This window comes from Drosophila simulans, chromosome 2L, assembly GCF_016746395.2.
Source record: "Drosophila simulans strain w501 chromosome 2L, Prin_Dsim_3.1, whole genome shotgun sequence".
NCBI lineage: Eukaryota > Metazoa > Arthropoda > Insecta > Diptera > Drosophilidae > Drosophila > Drosophila simulans.
In genome coordinates, this window is record NC_052520.2 from 14,133,803 (window position 1) to 14,149,100 (window position 15,298).

The following is a 15,298-nucleotide window of genomic DNA, read 5'->3' on the forward strand; positions in this document are numbered from 1 at the left end:
GCGATTTTTTAATTACAATGAAACGTGCCACACAAAACAAACAAACAATGCGCTCGCTAATTGCACATAAAGTCCAAAATCACAGAAAACCACCAAAAAAACAAAAAACGAAGGCATAAACTGAAAACAGGAAAAAACAAAGCCAAAATGAAGGGGTGGCCAAGGGAAAGGCGGTTAGTTTCGGCCAGAAATACAGAAATACTGTAACAAAACTTGTTGTTAGCGAAGCAAATGGACGGATAAACAAACAAACCAACAAACAAACAAGCAAATGAGCCGAATGACAAATGCAAGTGTCAATCTTGTCGACTCAGACGCAATTTCAGTTCGACATTAAGCTGCCTTTTCCTAAAAAAAAAGATAAAAACTGAAGGGCCTACGGCAGTCGAATTTGTTGAAATTTATGGATTAAAGTTCAGTTGGTCGAGGGCCATTTGTCTGTGTGTGGTGCCTGAACTTTGTGTTGAGAAATCTCCGATGGGAAATCGTTATATTTACTTCATTTTACAGTATCTCAAACTAAAATGGTACACAGGAAAAAGATACCCCACAATTTCCATCCCAATACATTGCAAAAATATTTGCCACCCACATTGAAGAAAATCCCACAAGATACATTAAACACTTAAATGGCAAAAAGCCAAGTTCAACAGCCTCAAACAAATATACTACCAATTTTATCTCACAACATTTAGCCACGTTTTTGAGTAGCCAGCTTCTGGGTGTTTGGAAACATTATAGCGAAATATTACAGCAGTTTTCAGACATTTTTCTCTTAGCCGATTGCGCGCCTGATAGTATTTATTATTCAATTTTCATTAAATCTGATTATGGAGAACTTGTTTCGGGCTTTTTTGTTGGCCCCTTGCCAACGGCTCAGCGTATCGAAAAATGCAAGCAAATTATTTTTCTGACGCTTAAATTAAGCATTAATTTTGCAACAGCAAGACGCCCATAAATTTTTTGGCGAAAATGTTTATCAAGGTGTTGCGACAGCGGAAAATAAACCCAAATTTGAGCTATTTAAGCTGGATTTATCGCTAAAATGTAAAATATATGTCTAATTAGTGAGCTATACAAAGGGTGAAAAGGCAATAAATCAATTTCCAGTTAAAAGCTGGCTTAAAGACCGGAAATACGAGACCTAGGTCAGCTGCCTTTTGTGGTTTCTCCAGCGGGAATCGAGGTTAATCAGAGAGAAAATTAAAAGGTGGCTTAGGAAAATTTCACTATTTAATCCACTGTTTTCTTGGGGCGCCTCTATTTTCAAATATAGTTTATGAGTTCAAAAGTCTCGCTATTGCTCGCATACTTTGCCTCAAAGTCACGTTTTTCATATTTATTTGGCAATTTCCATTTGGAAACAAGTCTTCCACAACGTGTGCCAGGTTGTCCGAGGTCAGTTCCAACTCCAAACCACCAAGTCCCAGCAACGAACAGTGAAATCCCGCAGTATCAACACTCCTGCCTTGGCGCCTCTTCGGTCACTTTGATCTATGCACTTCAAATGATTTCGTAGCCGTTCCGTTGCCGTTTCAGTATCTGTATCTGAATCTGAATCTATATCTGTCTGTCTGCGCCTTTGTTATTGTTTGTTGCCGATGCGTAAACAACGAAGCGTCGGCTTAAATGATACGGCAACTTTTTCTCCCGTCTGAAGTTGGCACACAACATGTGCTCTTTGGTTTGCTAAAATCAAGGGAAATGAAGACGAAACTAAGGAGGGGAGGCCCATCTTATAAGAGGTGGTCAAGGGGGACTGATGGAACCGTCTGTCTGGAACTCGGAGAAAGTTTCAGTCGGCGACAATCTGGAGACGAAGTGATCACTAGATTGCTTACAGATTATTTAAGCAAAAGAACTTCTCAGTTGAAAGAAAATCATTTGTGATTGAGTTATATAAGCAAGCACTTACATGCGACCTGATTATCTAAAGATATTTCTCCCACCCTTCCAAATTTTGACCCCAATCAACTTTGCTTACCGCTGCTAATGGCACGAAGCAAATTGCGCGCTTAATTAAGCAATTCCAATTAAAATCAAAGATATTTCACTTGGATTACGCCCACCGAGGCGGCAACACCCACAAACACCAACTAGATGAAAAAAAAAAAACGGAGAACCAAAAATCACATGTGTATGACTCTGGCAATAGACTTGTGTACTTTCGCCTATCAAAAGCTAAACGCAGTCAAAAGTTTGGCGCACTCAAATTGCATTTCCTGTCACTTGGTCGAGATCGCTTGACTGCTCCTGCTCCTTCTCCTTCAACTCCTCCATTCCGATCCTCCTGCCCGGAGCTCTGGAAATGGGTGTGTTCACATCGCTGGGTCTCCGGATCTCCGATACACACGGCTTTTGGCTGTAACTCTGGCTATGGCTCTGAGTTGCCTGGCTGTCTGGGGCGATTCGCCTGGGTACATGGGACATGCAAAGTTACCTGTATGTCAGGCCCACTATGTGGGAGTGTCCATGGGCGTGTGTGTTTCCACGGGCCGGCCAAACGGCATCAACTTCAACACCAACACCAAAACCGGCATTAAACTGAGGCCAGTTACTGTTACATGACACACGGTGTCAAAATATGAACAGTAATCCAAACGATACAAAATATATTTGCACAAACCGATTAAATAAATACCCTTGCGAGGGATTGGGGCACCAACATATTATGTTAATGATATTTGAAAGGAATTTTAAAAAATTAGAACATTTTGGATGCATAAGAAAGAAAAAGGTTAATTGTCATACAAACTGATTTAAGTGTATGAAATAAATAACCCTGTTAAATTAAATTTATATGTTGGTAAAACTATTTGTTTTGTTATTTATTTGTTTTTTATATCAAACTGTTTACTCTTGATACAAAATACGACAAAAATTCTTGCATTTTTGGTTCTGCAATTGGATCTTATATTCTATAAAGAAGTACTTTTATTTTCACATCGTTAAGATATAATTTATGTTTATGTTTAAAGTTTTTTATAACCCGCAGGTGTTCAATGTTAAACATTTTGACATAAACACAATCTTTTTAATCACCAACTTTAGCAAAGGAGTTTCCGCCCCTTCTAAAAGCGTGTAATCAAAAAATCGTATAGCCACATAAATGTGTTTTTTGGCTAATTGCAGTTGGATTTTAATTACAACTGGGCTGCACTTTCGGCTATTGTTAATTAACTTTTAAGGCCCGCATTTCGGACACCCTCGTACGGAAGGCCTGCCGAACTAATCCGTATCTTTATTAGCGACATGTAATTCCAATTTTAAAGGCAGCAGCCATCAAATACTGAAGCCGCGCCGAAAGTCCAGACTCCTTGGCCAAATTGAAAATGCTGCTGCTGGCCAAATGTTGCTGACCAAAAATAAAATCGATAGCGTGCAAAATTCATTGAATGTGTACCTGGCTTTATTTCTGATCAGTCGTGTGTTGGAGGTGGCCAAGGGGGCGGCAAATAGTTTTGTTAATTGAAATAAAATTCAATTTGACGTTTTTATGGCATGTGGAGATAGTTCGGCTAAATACGTGAGAAGCTCTTGGCGCAGATGCGAATTGCAAATCTGGAGTGTGAAAGTTGTTAGAAAGATGCAACCAGTCGGATCGGATTGGATCGGATTGCTTCCTTACGATTCATTTACGATGTGCGATTGAAAAACACCCCAGGAAATGTGAAAATCATATTCATTGGTGTTCAATCGCTTTTTCTCTTATTTATTCATCGTTGCAGCTTAATCCTTATGGCCTCGTAACTCTGTCGATCGATTTGCCGATTTAGATTGGCCCACCGAACATTCGAGAGCTCATTCCATGTTTATGGCTTATTTTAATTTTGTTTCACTAAGGCATCCATCCACCTGCATTTCAAGACAAGTGGCAAGTGACCATAAAATTTATATGCTCGCACATATTTAATCCCCATATGCAAATTTGCCTATGCGGGCACAGTTTTCCGTGCCATAAACTTTGGTATTACCCACATGTGGATTTTCCTCTGCTCACATTCGAGATTTCGCAATTCACAAAATTTTGAGGCGGTCGTCAATCCGCGACGCTGTGACCTTTGCCAGTGCTTGTCAAACTATTCGCCGCATGATGGATTGGAGTTACCGCAAATGAATGGCACATTAATTTGCATTTAAATGTGCCAAAAATATTTCTCGCCATTTTCGGCATGTCATTGACTAATGAGCGAGCCGCCGAAAATATTGTAAATTGCGAACAGCGAAAAGAAAACGTTTTTGCAACTGCAGGAAACATAAATAACAAGTCCCAGACGAAATAGATTGCAATGGATTTTTTTTTTTTGCTATAGGCACAGCAACAGCAGCAATTGCTGCGATATGAAAAATATGAAAAACATTTTGCAAATGTCACATTCGCATGGCTATGAAAACCGATCTGCGAACCAAATTTCTGGCGCACCCCATTGGAAGCACCAATTTGTGTTATATATTTATGTTTGAGACGCGGGTTGGCTGCTTTTCCTTGGAGTATTTTTGAAATATGCCTTACTACTTCATTTTATAAGAAATGAAAAGAAGAAAATATATAAATTTATTTAAAGAGCATTTCAGTTTCGACTTTTTCCCGTTTTCGCTAGTGTTAAAAGCTTTATGCGTGCCAATTTATGCACATTACCTTTTGAGTTAAAATTTCAAATCGGCTTTCGGCAGTTCATTTGAAGTGTCTTCGATTCGTAATGCCAGCAAATTATTTGCGCAAACAATTGGCAATCGTGTGCTTAAGGGGAATTTATTTATTTTGTTTCGTTTTATTCGTCGAAATAGGTAGAAGAATTTATTTCTACCATTTTGCTGTTCAGCTTCGTTTGAAAATTAAAAAGGATGTTTAGAGTAACTTAAAAGCTTTATAGGTTTATTCACGAGAATATAACTTTGTTTATTCGTGACTTTGAACTTTTTTAGAACAAAAGATACTTCTTTATTTATTTTTCTGTAAAATCAAGATTATATATATTCAAGATATATTATGAATCTTCCGCAGCTTTGATTTAATTTAAATGTGTGCAAATCAATCTTAAATAGTTTTGATCCATCCAACTTCCGTTTCCGTTTGTTTCGCTAAACGATATAATAATCACACTGCCACGCGCAATAATCTCCAACACGACTTCCACATCTGGCCAACTCGATTCGCAATGAAGTCAACAAAGCCAACACGGCTCAGATATTTATAAATTGCATACGAGATCGGGCTTAATGTGGCCACTTTAATAGGCGCCGCCACTTATCGGCCGCCGTTGATCCAAACACCAAGAGCCAGACACTCGGAAACCATTTATTATAACAAACAAAATGCTATAATTAATTTTTTCTATTATTTTCCCAAATACACCCCGTCATTACCGAGAAGGCGGTGGTGCAAGTGGCGTCCGAGAACGTGGCCAGTGAGAAGTCAAACGCAATTTCCTGGCCAACTTAATACTCGATTAATTTACGACGGGCACGAAAACAATTGAGTTGGCCATTTCGGGGAGGGGGCGATGATCCGAGCGACTGGGATTGCGACTATTATGACGTGCCGGGCCGAGTTCGATCAAAGAAAGCATAAATAATGTCCCGACAGCCGGTCGGTCGAGGAGTAGAACTGGTTGAGCTTTTTTCTTGGTGGCCCGCACCGAAATTTATGCAAACGGGTTAATTAACTTCAGCAGAAAAAAAAGAGGAGGAAACAACTAACGAAATTCGGAACGGCAGACTTTAGCCGGGTGGTCCTGGTCCAGGTTCAGGTCCTACCCCAACCCACACTCCAATTACTCTCTCCTTCGCTTGAAAACTGGGTCAACGGTGGGCGGCTAACAAGAAAAGCCAACTAACTGCATTTGTATCCATCATTTTCGACATTTTAAATGTCAATCTGTATTGGGTATATGGAGAAGTTGTTGGCAAGTCAGTTGGTCAGTGAGTCAATCACTCAATTGAATGCGACTCATTCACTCATTCATTCGTTCATCGATTCATTTATTTATGCAGTCAGTAAGGCAGCCAGCGTGTAGCCAACAGATTTTTATCGCAGCTGCCTACAGACGCTTAATTGCCTCTTGATTACTTGTGGAAATATCGAAATGCAATCGTTATAACACTCGTTTATTGATATGCTGAGAAATTCAGCTTATTTATAGTATTCGTATGATGTTAAACAAATTTAAGATCCTTTTCTTGATTCTGTTTTTAAAGCGTAGACGCTAGAATTCCGAATGCCACTACATTTATTTTTTGCAACCTAGATATAGAGTATAAAATATTTGCTGTTTAAAATTAATTTCTTGTGTTGATTTGAGATTTATGATAATTGATTGGCATCCATCGGTGCTTTTTTATGACTACTCACTGCAAGCATGCATTGCGCATACGCAACGTTGTCCCAGAGTGCGGTGAGCGAACCCATAAATCATTTAATCAATATTTTGTCGTGTCGAGCGTAACATACGGTATGTTGCCCACAAAACACGTGCTCCAAATCGAAGCTCAACAAGTGAGCTTACGGCTCTAACATTTTTCTGCAATTGGTCAAGTCTTTTTATTTTTGATAGTGCTCAAGTCCAAGAGATTTTGCAATTAAACTGTCAATTCATTGGTACTTTTAGAATTATTAGTATTTGATTGTTAATTTATTGCATTGCATTTGATTTGTGAACGCGTTGACTGAGCAGACAGTTTGGTTATTGGTAGTCGCATTGTGTATACGCCATGTTGTGCAGTGAAAATGACAAGCCCCAAGGCCACAACACAAGTGAGACTAATGGCAGTACTCTGATTTGATAGTTAGCAGTTTAGATTGTAAAAACGTTAGAAGGTGTTTGGTCTCGACCATCCGCCAATTTTTCATGACATTCCTGCAGACAAGGCAAATGACAGTCGATCAATCCCAAATTATGCCGCCCATGCCAATGTGAACGGGAACCCTAAAATTTAACGCACATTCAAGCTGAAAACCGTTAAGCGAACGGAAGTGCTCTTAAGGCGGCCCACACACGAGATCTCTGACCATCGGGCCAGTCTAGCGATCGGCAGCCAGCAAATCGAGATATAACTGAGGGGTAAAAACAAAGCAAAAAAAAACAGAAAACAAACAAAACGTGCTCATTAATAAAAAATCAAGAAAACAAAATTGTCAATAAAACCAAAGGCCCGCGAGACTAACAACCGACCAGAAGAAAGAAACAAACTCAAGACCCACGCAATAAATCTCCAGTGGGTGTGCAAGTGACTCTCAAACTGTGGTGCCATGACAAACGCATTTTCAACTAAAGCACCAAAAACATCAGGCAAAAAACGATCGAGGAGCAGGCGAAGAGTCGTGATTCCCATTGTAAACTTTAATGACATCATTTGCCCAGGCGAAACATGTGAATGGCGTCAGTTGATTGAACTTTTTATTGGTGGCTCCGTCTGAAGGAGTCGCCTATAGTCATAGTCGTAGTCGCAGGCCTTTCTCTCGCCACTCATTTCATTCATGAAAATGCAAATCCCCCCCAGACGAACGATGGCAAGCACTTGACAGCTGCACTATAGTCAGTCTTGAGTCTTCAAGTCCCAGCCATATGCCAAGTGCCTCAAGGCGCAGCTTCCTTCTCCTCCTCTTGAATGCTCCTCGAAGCAGCTCTGGAGTGGATCTACTATCACCTATCCTATCGTGTCGCGTGCTAAGCTTGTTCATATTTTCTTTGGAATACCCTACGATTTGGCCAAAGTCTGTTAGCAGTCAGTTGACTAGGAATGCGAAACAAAAACTATTTTTTTACAATATTTTTTAAATTCCCACTACCAAACATTTGCAAGTGTCTAATCCACCTACCTTATATACTTACATATATTTAACCTTATTAGACCTTAAGATAGATCACCAAATCTTCGTTACAAGTTCCACAGCTCTCTTCTAATTTTGCATGCACTTTTTGCCAATATTTTAGGTGTATTTTTTTATAGAGCGTGCAATCAAATTGAAAAGTGTTTTTGCGTTGGTTTTACCGGATTTATGAATGAATTTATTTTCGTATATAGTATATATGTACCTCCTGCCTGTCCACATACTCATGAGCTTGGCAGACTTGTCTGGCTTGTTCCGACGTAGTCGTAGTCGTCGTCTCCCACAGCTTTTTTTCGGGGTCCAATGTCCGTTGGTCCGTCGTCGCAATTGTCGTTTGTCGCCCGAATAGGAAACTGAATGCAAATGTGGGCGGACTTTGGGGCGCTGCCTACGCGCAACCCACAAACCCACCAACTGGCTAGCGGGTCTGGTGGGTCTAGTGGATACAGTGGGTCTGTGCGCGCCACTTGGTGGCTGTTAAGGTGCAGTTAGCTGGCTGCCACTGACAGTGACGTAGTTGTGGCCCAGTAACCCAAGACGGGGAAAGCTCATAGGAAGGGGAGTGATTGTTAGATTCCAGAACCGGCATTGATTCATTGATTAAATCGCATTTCATTTATAACTTCGTTAAAAATAAGAGTTAGTAACATAACTTCCTTAAAAAACATCCCTGTAGTAAATATAAATATATGTTTAAATATTCTTTCTTTTAGTTATAAATTATAACATATGCATCTACCCTTCCTTTACAGAATGCCACTGCAGCAGTGTGGGATCCCTATCCTCGGATTGCGATAAGCGAACTGGACAATGTGCCTGCCTGGCCAACGTCACCGGCAGGAGATGCGACAAGTGTCGACCCGGTCACTGGAACCTCACGGCGGGCGAGGGCTGCCGGGACTGTCGCTGCGATCCCCATGGTTCCCGAGGTCACGAGTGCAACCCGTGGACGGGCCAGTGCGACTGTAAGATCGGGGTTGGAGGTCAGCACTGCAATGAATGCACAGAGGGATTCTTTGGCTTCAGCACTGAGGGATGTCAGCGTTGCTCGGCCTGCAGATCGGAGGGTCAGGTGTGTGACCCGCACAATGGACGCTGCATCTGCCCCAAGTTCACCCGTGGCCTGGGATGTGGACAGTGTGTGCCGGGCACCTGGGGCTGGCAGGCTCGACTGGGTTGCCGGGAATGCGAGTGCGATCATATTGGCTCCATTGGTCAGCAGTGCAGCACCGGCGATGGACAATGCCAGTGCCGTGAGGGATATTCGGGCAGGAAGTGTGACACTTGCGCCATCGGGTATTTTGGCTATCCGGAGTGCCGGCGATGCGGCTGCGATGCGGAGGGTTCCTTCACCCAGGCGGATGGCTCAATAGCCTGTGACTCGAATGGCCAATGCCCGTGCAAATCCCTTGTGGTGGGTCTCAAATGCGATACCTGCATGCAAAGCACTTTTGGATTGTCCGCCCTCAATCCCGAAGGATGCACCCGATGCTTCTGCTTCGGGAGATCCGGTGAGTGCGAGCAGAGCGACTTGTCCTGGGGACACATCCGTATGGCGGAGTCCAGAAATCTCAGCGTTCAGCAAATAAGACCGCACTCGGTACCCAGCTCGGACTACGAGTACATTGTGGTGGTTCAGATGGAGGGCAGCAGTTTCCATCGCGAAGACGCGGAGATCCAGCGCATGAATGATCTGAGCTTAGTGCCCAAATCCACAGGGAATGTCTCCATCGGAGCATATGGCCAATTTTACCATCCCCTCTACTTCCAACTGCCTCCGCAGTTCTACGGAGATCGGACTAGCAGCTATGGTGGCTTTTTGTACTTCACCCTGATCACCGAAGGTGCCCACAAGCCGCTGGAGCGAAATATTTTGGGTCAGTATCCATTGGTTCAGTTACACGCGCACTCCAAGTTGCTCCTGGACTTTTACGAGTACGAAGAGTTCGAGTATTCCTTGAACGTGACCCATCGGGTGCCGTTGCATGAGTCCTTCTGGAAGTATCACCACACCAGCCAGGCAGTGGATCGCAATACTCTAATGGCCGCACTCCAAAACATTCGACACATCTTCATTCGAGCCTTTGCTTTTGCCGATTTCCAGGAAGTAGTGTAAGTCATTTAGTAAATTCAATAAATTTAGTAATAAGATTTTATCATGTAAATCATGTATTTTTAGCCTTCAAAATGTACACATGGATGCGGCCATCTATATCAAGGGCTCCACCAATCTTATAGCCAAGGGAGTCGAGCGGTGTAGGTGTCCCAAGCGGTTTGATGGACTTTCGTGCCAGGACCCGGGAAGATCCTTCTACCGTTGGCGGAATGCCACTGTTGTGGAGAGTGTATTCATAGAGGATCTGATAGGAAGAGCAGCTCCTTGCCATTGTAATGGTCGTAGCAGCGATTGTGACCGCGAAACTGGAGTCTGTCAGGTAACAAAATACTATTCGATTTCCATTCAATTCCATTTATATTCGACTTTCCTTAGAACTGTCGAGGTAACACTGGAGGAGATCACTGCCATCAGTGTGCTGAGGGATTCTACGGTGATCCCAACTCTCCGCACGGTTGTCAGGCTTGTCCGTGCCCGGAGACCAATAGGAACTTTGCCCGGGGCTGCAATGTCTGGGACGGAGAAGTCAGTTGTGTCTGCAAGCCGGGTTACACGGGCAGATTGTGTGAACGGTGCCAGGCGGGATACTTTGGAGATCCTATGAGATATCCTAACACTACTTGCCAGCCATGCAACTGCCACCCGGATGGAATCCAAACCGAAGGCTGCGACGTAGAGACTGGTAGATGCTACTGTCGAGATGGAGTTACTGGACATAAGTGCGACAAGTGTCAGGCGGAACGACATCATCTGGTGGACAACGGATGCAAAAGTAAGTTAATGTTCGATGCGAACTATGGGTACCATTCATGTTCTCTATATCCTTTATAGTCTGCGACAACTGCACTCTTCTTCTACTGGATTACGTGGAGCTGGTGGGCAACAAGCTTCGTCGTGGAATGCACAACATGGATTTGACGGGAATTCCGGCGCCATACCGAAAATTGTCAGAGTACGAAAGCGCCTATGAAAAATGGAATGGACGACACTGGGACTTTAGCCAGACCAAACGGCGTCTGAAGGATTACGACTCCGCTGACATCCTGAAGCTGGAGGCCCACGCCGAAAATTTGAAGTTCCAATCCCGCAAAGCAGTGGCCACTATTGGAAAACGGGAGTTTGCCATAAAATCGATGCGGGAGGATGCAGTAACCCAACAGCACAGTGTCGGCTTACTCCGCTCGGAGATTCTTCAAACCCTTTCCGATTTACATGGCTATGGAAAGAGTGCCCATTATCTCAGTCTGCCCACTGCTCTCAAGCAGGCCCGATTCTACCTGCAGGCCATCCGGGAGCACGACCAAATGGTTCAGGGAATCCGCAGCACCAACGACTGTGCATGGAAGCATTTTTATGCCATGGGCAACGCATCGGATGCGTCCTTCGACGAGAGTGGCCGCTTGGAGATGCTCTGGCGGGATTTGAATCAGACCAATCATCGTGTGGTGGACATGCGGCTGCAGGTGGATCGCGTCCAAGAGGTGGAGAATGAAGCGGAGGATGTTCTGGAACATGTGCGCAATTTGAGTATTCATGTGGGCGAATCCCATCAGGAGCTGGATGAACTCAACCAGCGTATTTCCGATCACCTGGATCCGGGCTACCTAGAACAGGGCGAGGGCTTGCTGAGGCTGACAGTCCAGCGGCAAATATTACTCAATGGGCATCTTAACCAATTGGATGGCTACCGTGTACTACTAAATACCACATTGGGCGTAAAGACTGAGCAGCAGCGGGAGGTGCGTAAACACTGGCTTCCCAAGGCGGAGAAGCACGCCAATCACCTGTTGGCGAGATCCAATGAGTACGCCCGCAAGTTTCAACCCACCAGAAATGGAGCCCGCATAGCCATGTTGGCCAGCTCTGCCCACAGCAATATCACCAAGGCCATCAACGATGCACGGCTAGCTTCAATCCTGGCCAAGGAACGGGTGTACGAGGCGCAGAGGACACTCTATCCCAGTGACGGCAGCTCCATGATTGAGCGAGCCAAGCACTCGCTGCACAGATCAAAACAACTCCAGCAGGAAGCGCTCAAACAGATGCACAAATCCAATGTGTTGAAGGACAAACTGCATCGCCAGGAGCAGCAGGTGGAGGGCATCAAGTCCTCGATTTACGACTCCGGACTGCGCACCAACAACATATCCGGACAGCTGCAGGGTCTTTCAGATGGTTCAGCCCGTCGTCAAGCGAAGGATAGTCTGGAAATGGCTGATAGAACGGGAGAACAAATGCGTGCTGAACTGCGAAAGGCGAAGGATATGCAGGAGTCCATCCAGAACATGCGGAGTTCGTTCTCCAATCTGGAACCCGACTGGGAAATCAAGCTGGGAATGGCCCAAGAGAACATATCCCTGACCCAGACCAACTTGCGTTTGGCCAATGTCTCATTGAGCTACCTGGAGCAGCAAGCCGAGAAGGAGCAACAGGTGTTCGAGGTCTGGAACAACAGCATGGCCCAGCAGCTGCAGCAGCTTCGAGATCAGATAGCCAAGGCCAGACATGCAGCAGAAGCGGTAAGTAGATCTTACTTCATATATTCCCAGTTATTTACATACATAAATTTGTTACAGATCGATGTTTCCCTGGAATCTCTGGGTCCTAAATGCATTCGATCATATCTGCCCGCCTCGTACGGTTTGAGTACCTCGAACAAGATTCGTATGAGCTTCGCCTTATCCAATCACCTCGAGAGCTCTCCATTGATTCACCTGGCCAGCAGCGAGGGGCGTCACATCACCCTGGAGCTATACAAACGTCGAGTGCGTCTGGTGTGGAATCTTGGTGGCACCACCGCAACCGTAACGCATCCCATGGTGGTGCATACTCGTGATCCCAAGTACGACGACGCCTGGTACCATGTGGAGGCGAATAGGACACTTAATCTGGGCAGCCTGGTAGTGCGTCGGATGAACAACTATGGCGAGCTGACTCCGCCTAATCCGGTCACCATAACAGGATCCACAGATACTGAGCACACACGTTTCTATCAGTCTCGAAGCGATCGAATTTCGCTGGGTGGCTTTGCTTCAAAGGATTTGCAATTCACGCCGGGACTCAATGTGGTGGTGCACCAGGTGGAGGTGGATAACAAGCCGCTGGGTCTGTGGAACTTCGTGACCAGCGAGGGCAGCTGCGGTGGATCAATGGTTGGAGCTAAGGAGTCTTCGGCCTCGTCCACGGCGCGCCATTTCAATGGATTAGGCTATGCCCAGTTGATGAAGACCCGACCACGACCCACTCGCAAAAACCTGTTCTCCGTGCAGATGACTTTCCGCACATTGGACGAAAATGCCTTGCTCTTCTTGGCGGTTGATGACAAGAACGTAAGTAAAATTAAGTTTTAATCCTTTCTTCAACGATAAAATAATAAATTTATATTGTAGAACCGCTCGGTGTCGGTAACTTTGAGCCGGGGTCGGATCATGTTCCGCATCGACTATGGCGATGAGTCCAAGCTGGAGATAAACACCACCAAGAAGTACAATGTGGGCCAGTGGATCAAGATCGAGGCTGCGCGAGAGTTCTCGGCCAAAAGAAGTACTGAAAATGGAGTGCTCCGAGTAAACAACGATCGTCCAATTTCCGGAGCACCCACACTACCCGTAAACATTCACTTGCTTCCGGATCTTTCCAAGACTGTCTATTATCTGGGCGGTGTGCCACCAGGTAAGGGATTGATTTGAATATAATAAGTTAAGACTTAATTTGAATTGTCATAATAGGTTTCACTTCGGGAACCTCTAAGGCGCCTGGCGCTGACAATCCCTTCCTGGGATGTATGAAGGATGTCCAGGTGAATGGCGAGACCTACGATCCTCTGGAGAGCTCAAGCTACTACGGCGTGGAGCCTTCCTGCAAGGACATGATTACCAAGTATGTAGATAGACTATTTTTCAAAAGAATCATTTCTTAAAAACTAAATCCTTTTCAGGGCGGGTTTCTCGGGCAATGGTTACTTGGAGCTGCCCTCGCAGTCACTCCGAAAGCGCTCCAATACCGCTTTGGTGTTCCGCACCCTTCAGCCCGATTGTCTGCTGCTCCTTGCTGCCTATCCGCCGGAGATCCTGGGCGACTACGATGCTAAGGACATTAAGGGCAACTTCTCCATTAGCCTGGTCGATGGACAATTGCATGTTTGGGTCAACTCTGGTCGCAGCTTCATCAAGATGTCCTCGAACTCCAGTCAGATGAACGATGGCGAGTTTCACGTGGTACATTTGATCAAGACCGGTCGCAAACTGGAGCTGATGGTGGACGATGAGCTGCAAGAGATTCGCAATCTAAACGGCAATCCCACGGTTGTCAGCCTGCCGAGGGATGCAGGTGGCCTGTATATCGGTGGAGCTCCGCCGCATGAGAGTTATACGCCATTGGCGCCGACTTTTGTTAATCTAGAGGGAGCCATTCGGGATGTGGTGTTCAACAATCGGACCATTAACTTTAACGATGCCCTGACCTTTGCCAACGTCCAGATCGGACGCAATGGTCCACTGATGGGCAGTCTGAAAGGAGGACTGTACGATGTCCTGCTGAAAACCGAACCCATGATTGGAAAGAGTTTTACGGCCTCGCCTGAGGGCTGCAAGCGGGTAAGTGACTAAAGTACCTTTTATTTTCTGGGATTGGTTCGGCGGGGTTGAAGATTTCAATGGGTACTGTCCATTTTCTGCATGTACATATGTGGCTACCTAACTCTGTTAAAATCATACGTTTCTCTTTGTTTTTATAGGATTTTAGTTGCTAAGCAATTATGTCAAAAGCGGCTACGCTAAAAGCTTCAAGCGCTGCGCCTTAAGAAAGATCATTTGTATACTAATTTCGCCTAAAAAACAAAAACAAAGCTAACCAAACAAGCTACTCTATGTGGTCTACATGTGGATTAATATAACCAATCATCATCAAAGATATAACCTCAGTTCTTGCATAAAAGGCATTGGGAAAGTGGGTCCATGAGAGCATTATCGATTGAATATTTCACTCTCATGGGCAGACTGATTTAGCTTTAAGCTAGCGCATCTTGATCCTCAGATAACCGAAACCTAATGCGAGGGATCTTCTTAGTTAGTAATTATCTTTATAAACACTTTTGCAATTTTGTAAATATTTCATGCGACTTTTATTACTATTTCATAAGCTTCAACGCTCAAATTAGAATGTAAGATTCACCATACTCATATATCATACACATCACTCATCAACGCTTTGTGTACGTTTTTGCTTCATGAATGTATCATACAATTAACATTTGCCTACTGCAACATGGACATTTAATTGTTATCACATTTACCTAAATAAAAAACATTTTTATAACAAAACCAAATACGATATCATGGCAAAGTTTTTAT

At 44.4% G+C, this 15,298-nt stretch overlaps 1 protein-coding gene across 3 annotated transcripts in view; it reads left to right on the forward strand.

The window, feature by feature from the left end:
* The window catches only part of LOC6732313 (laminin subunit alpha-1), a 65,290-nt gene that overhangs the window by 48,041 nt on the left and 1,951 nt on the right, over positions 1–15,298 (forward strand). For 2 of the 3 annotated variants that reach the window (XM_016180138.2, XM_039291253.2), the window contains 8 exons: positions 8,584–9,943; positions 10,011–10,266; positions 10,323–10,719; positions 10,779–12,466; positions 12,524–13,276; positions 13,337–13,619; positions 13,676–13,826; positions 13,885–14,542. In XM_016180138.2, coding sequence (XP_016024974.1) covers positions 8,584–9,943; positions 10,011–10,266; positions 10,323–10,719; positions 10,779–12,466; positions 12,524–13,276; positions 13,337–13,619; positions 13,676–13,826; positions 13,885–14,542 — 5,546 coding nt within the window. Of the gene's footprint in view, positions 1–8,583; positions 9,944–10,010; positions 10,267–10,322; positions 10,720–10,778; positions 12,467–12,523; positions 13,277–13,336; positions 13,620–13,675; positions 13,827–13,884; positions 14,543–14,682; positions 15,274–15,298 lie in introns of those variants that run through there. The other variant, XM_039291252.1, reaches the window with a different exon arrangement.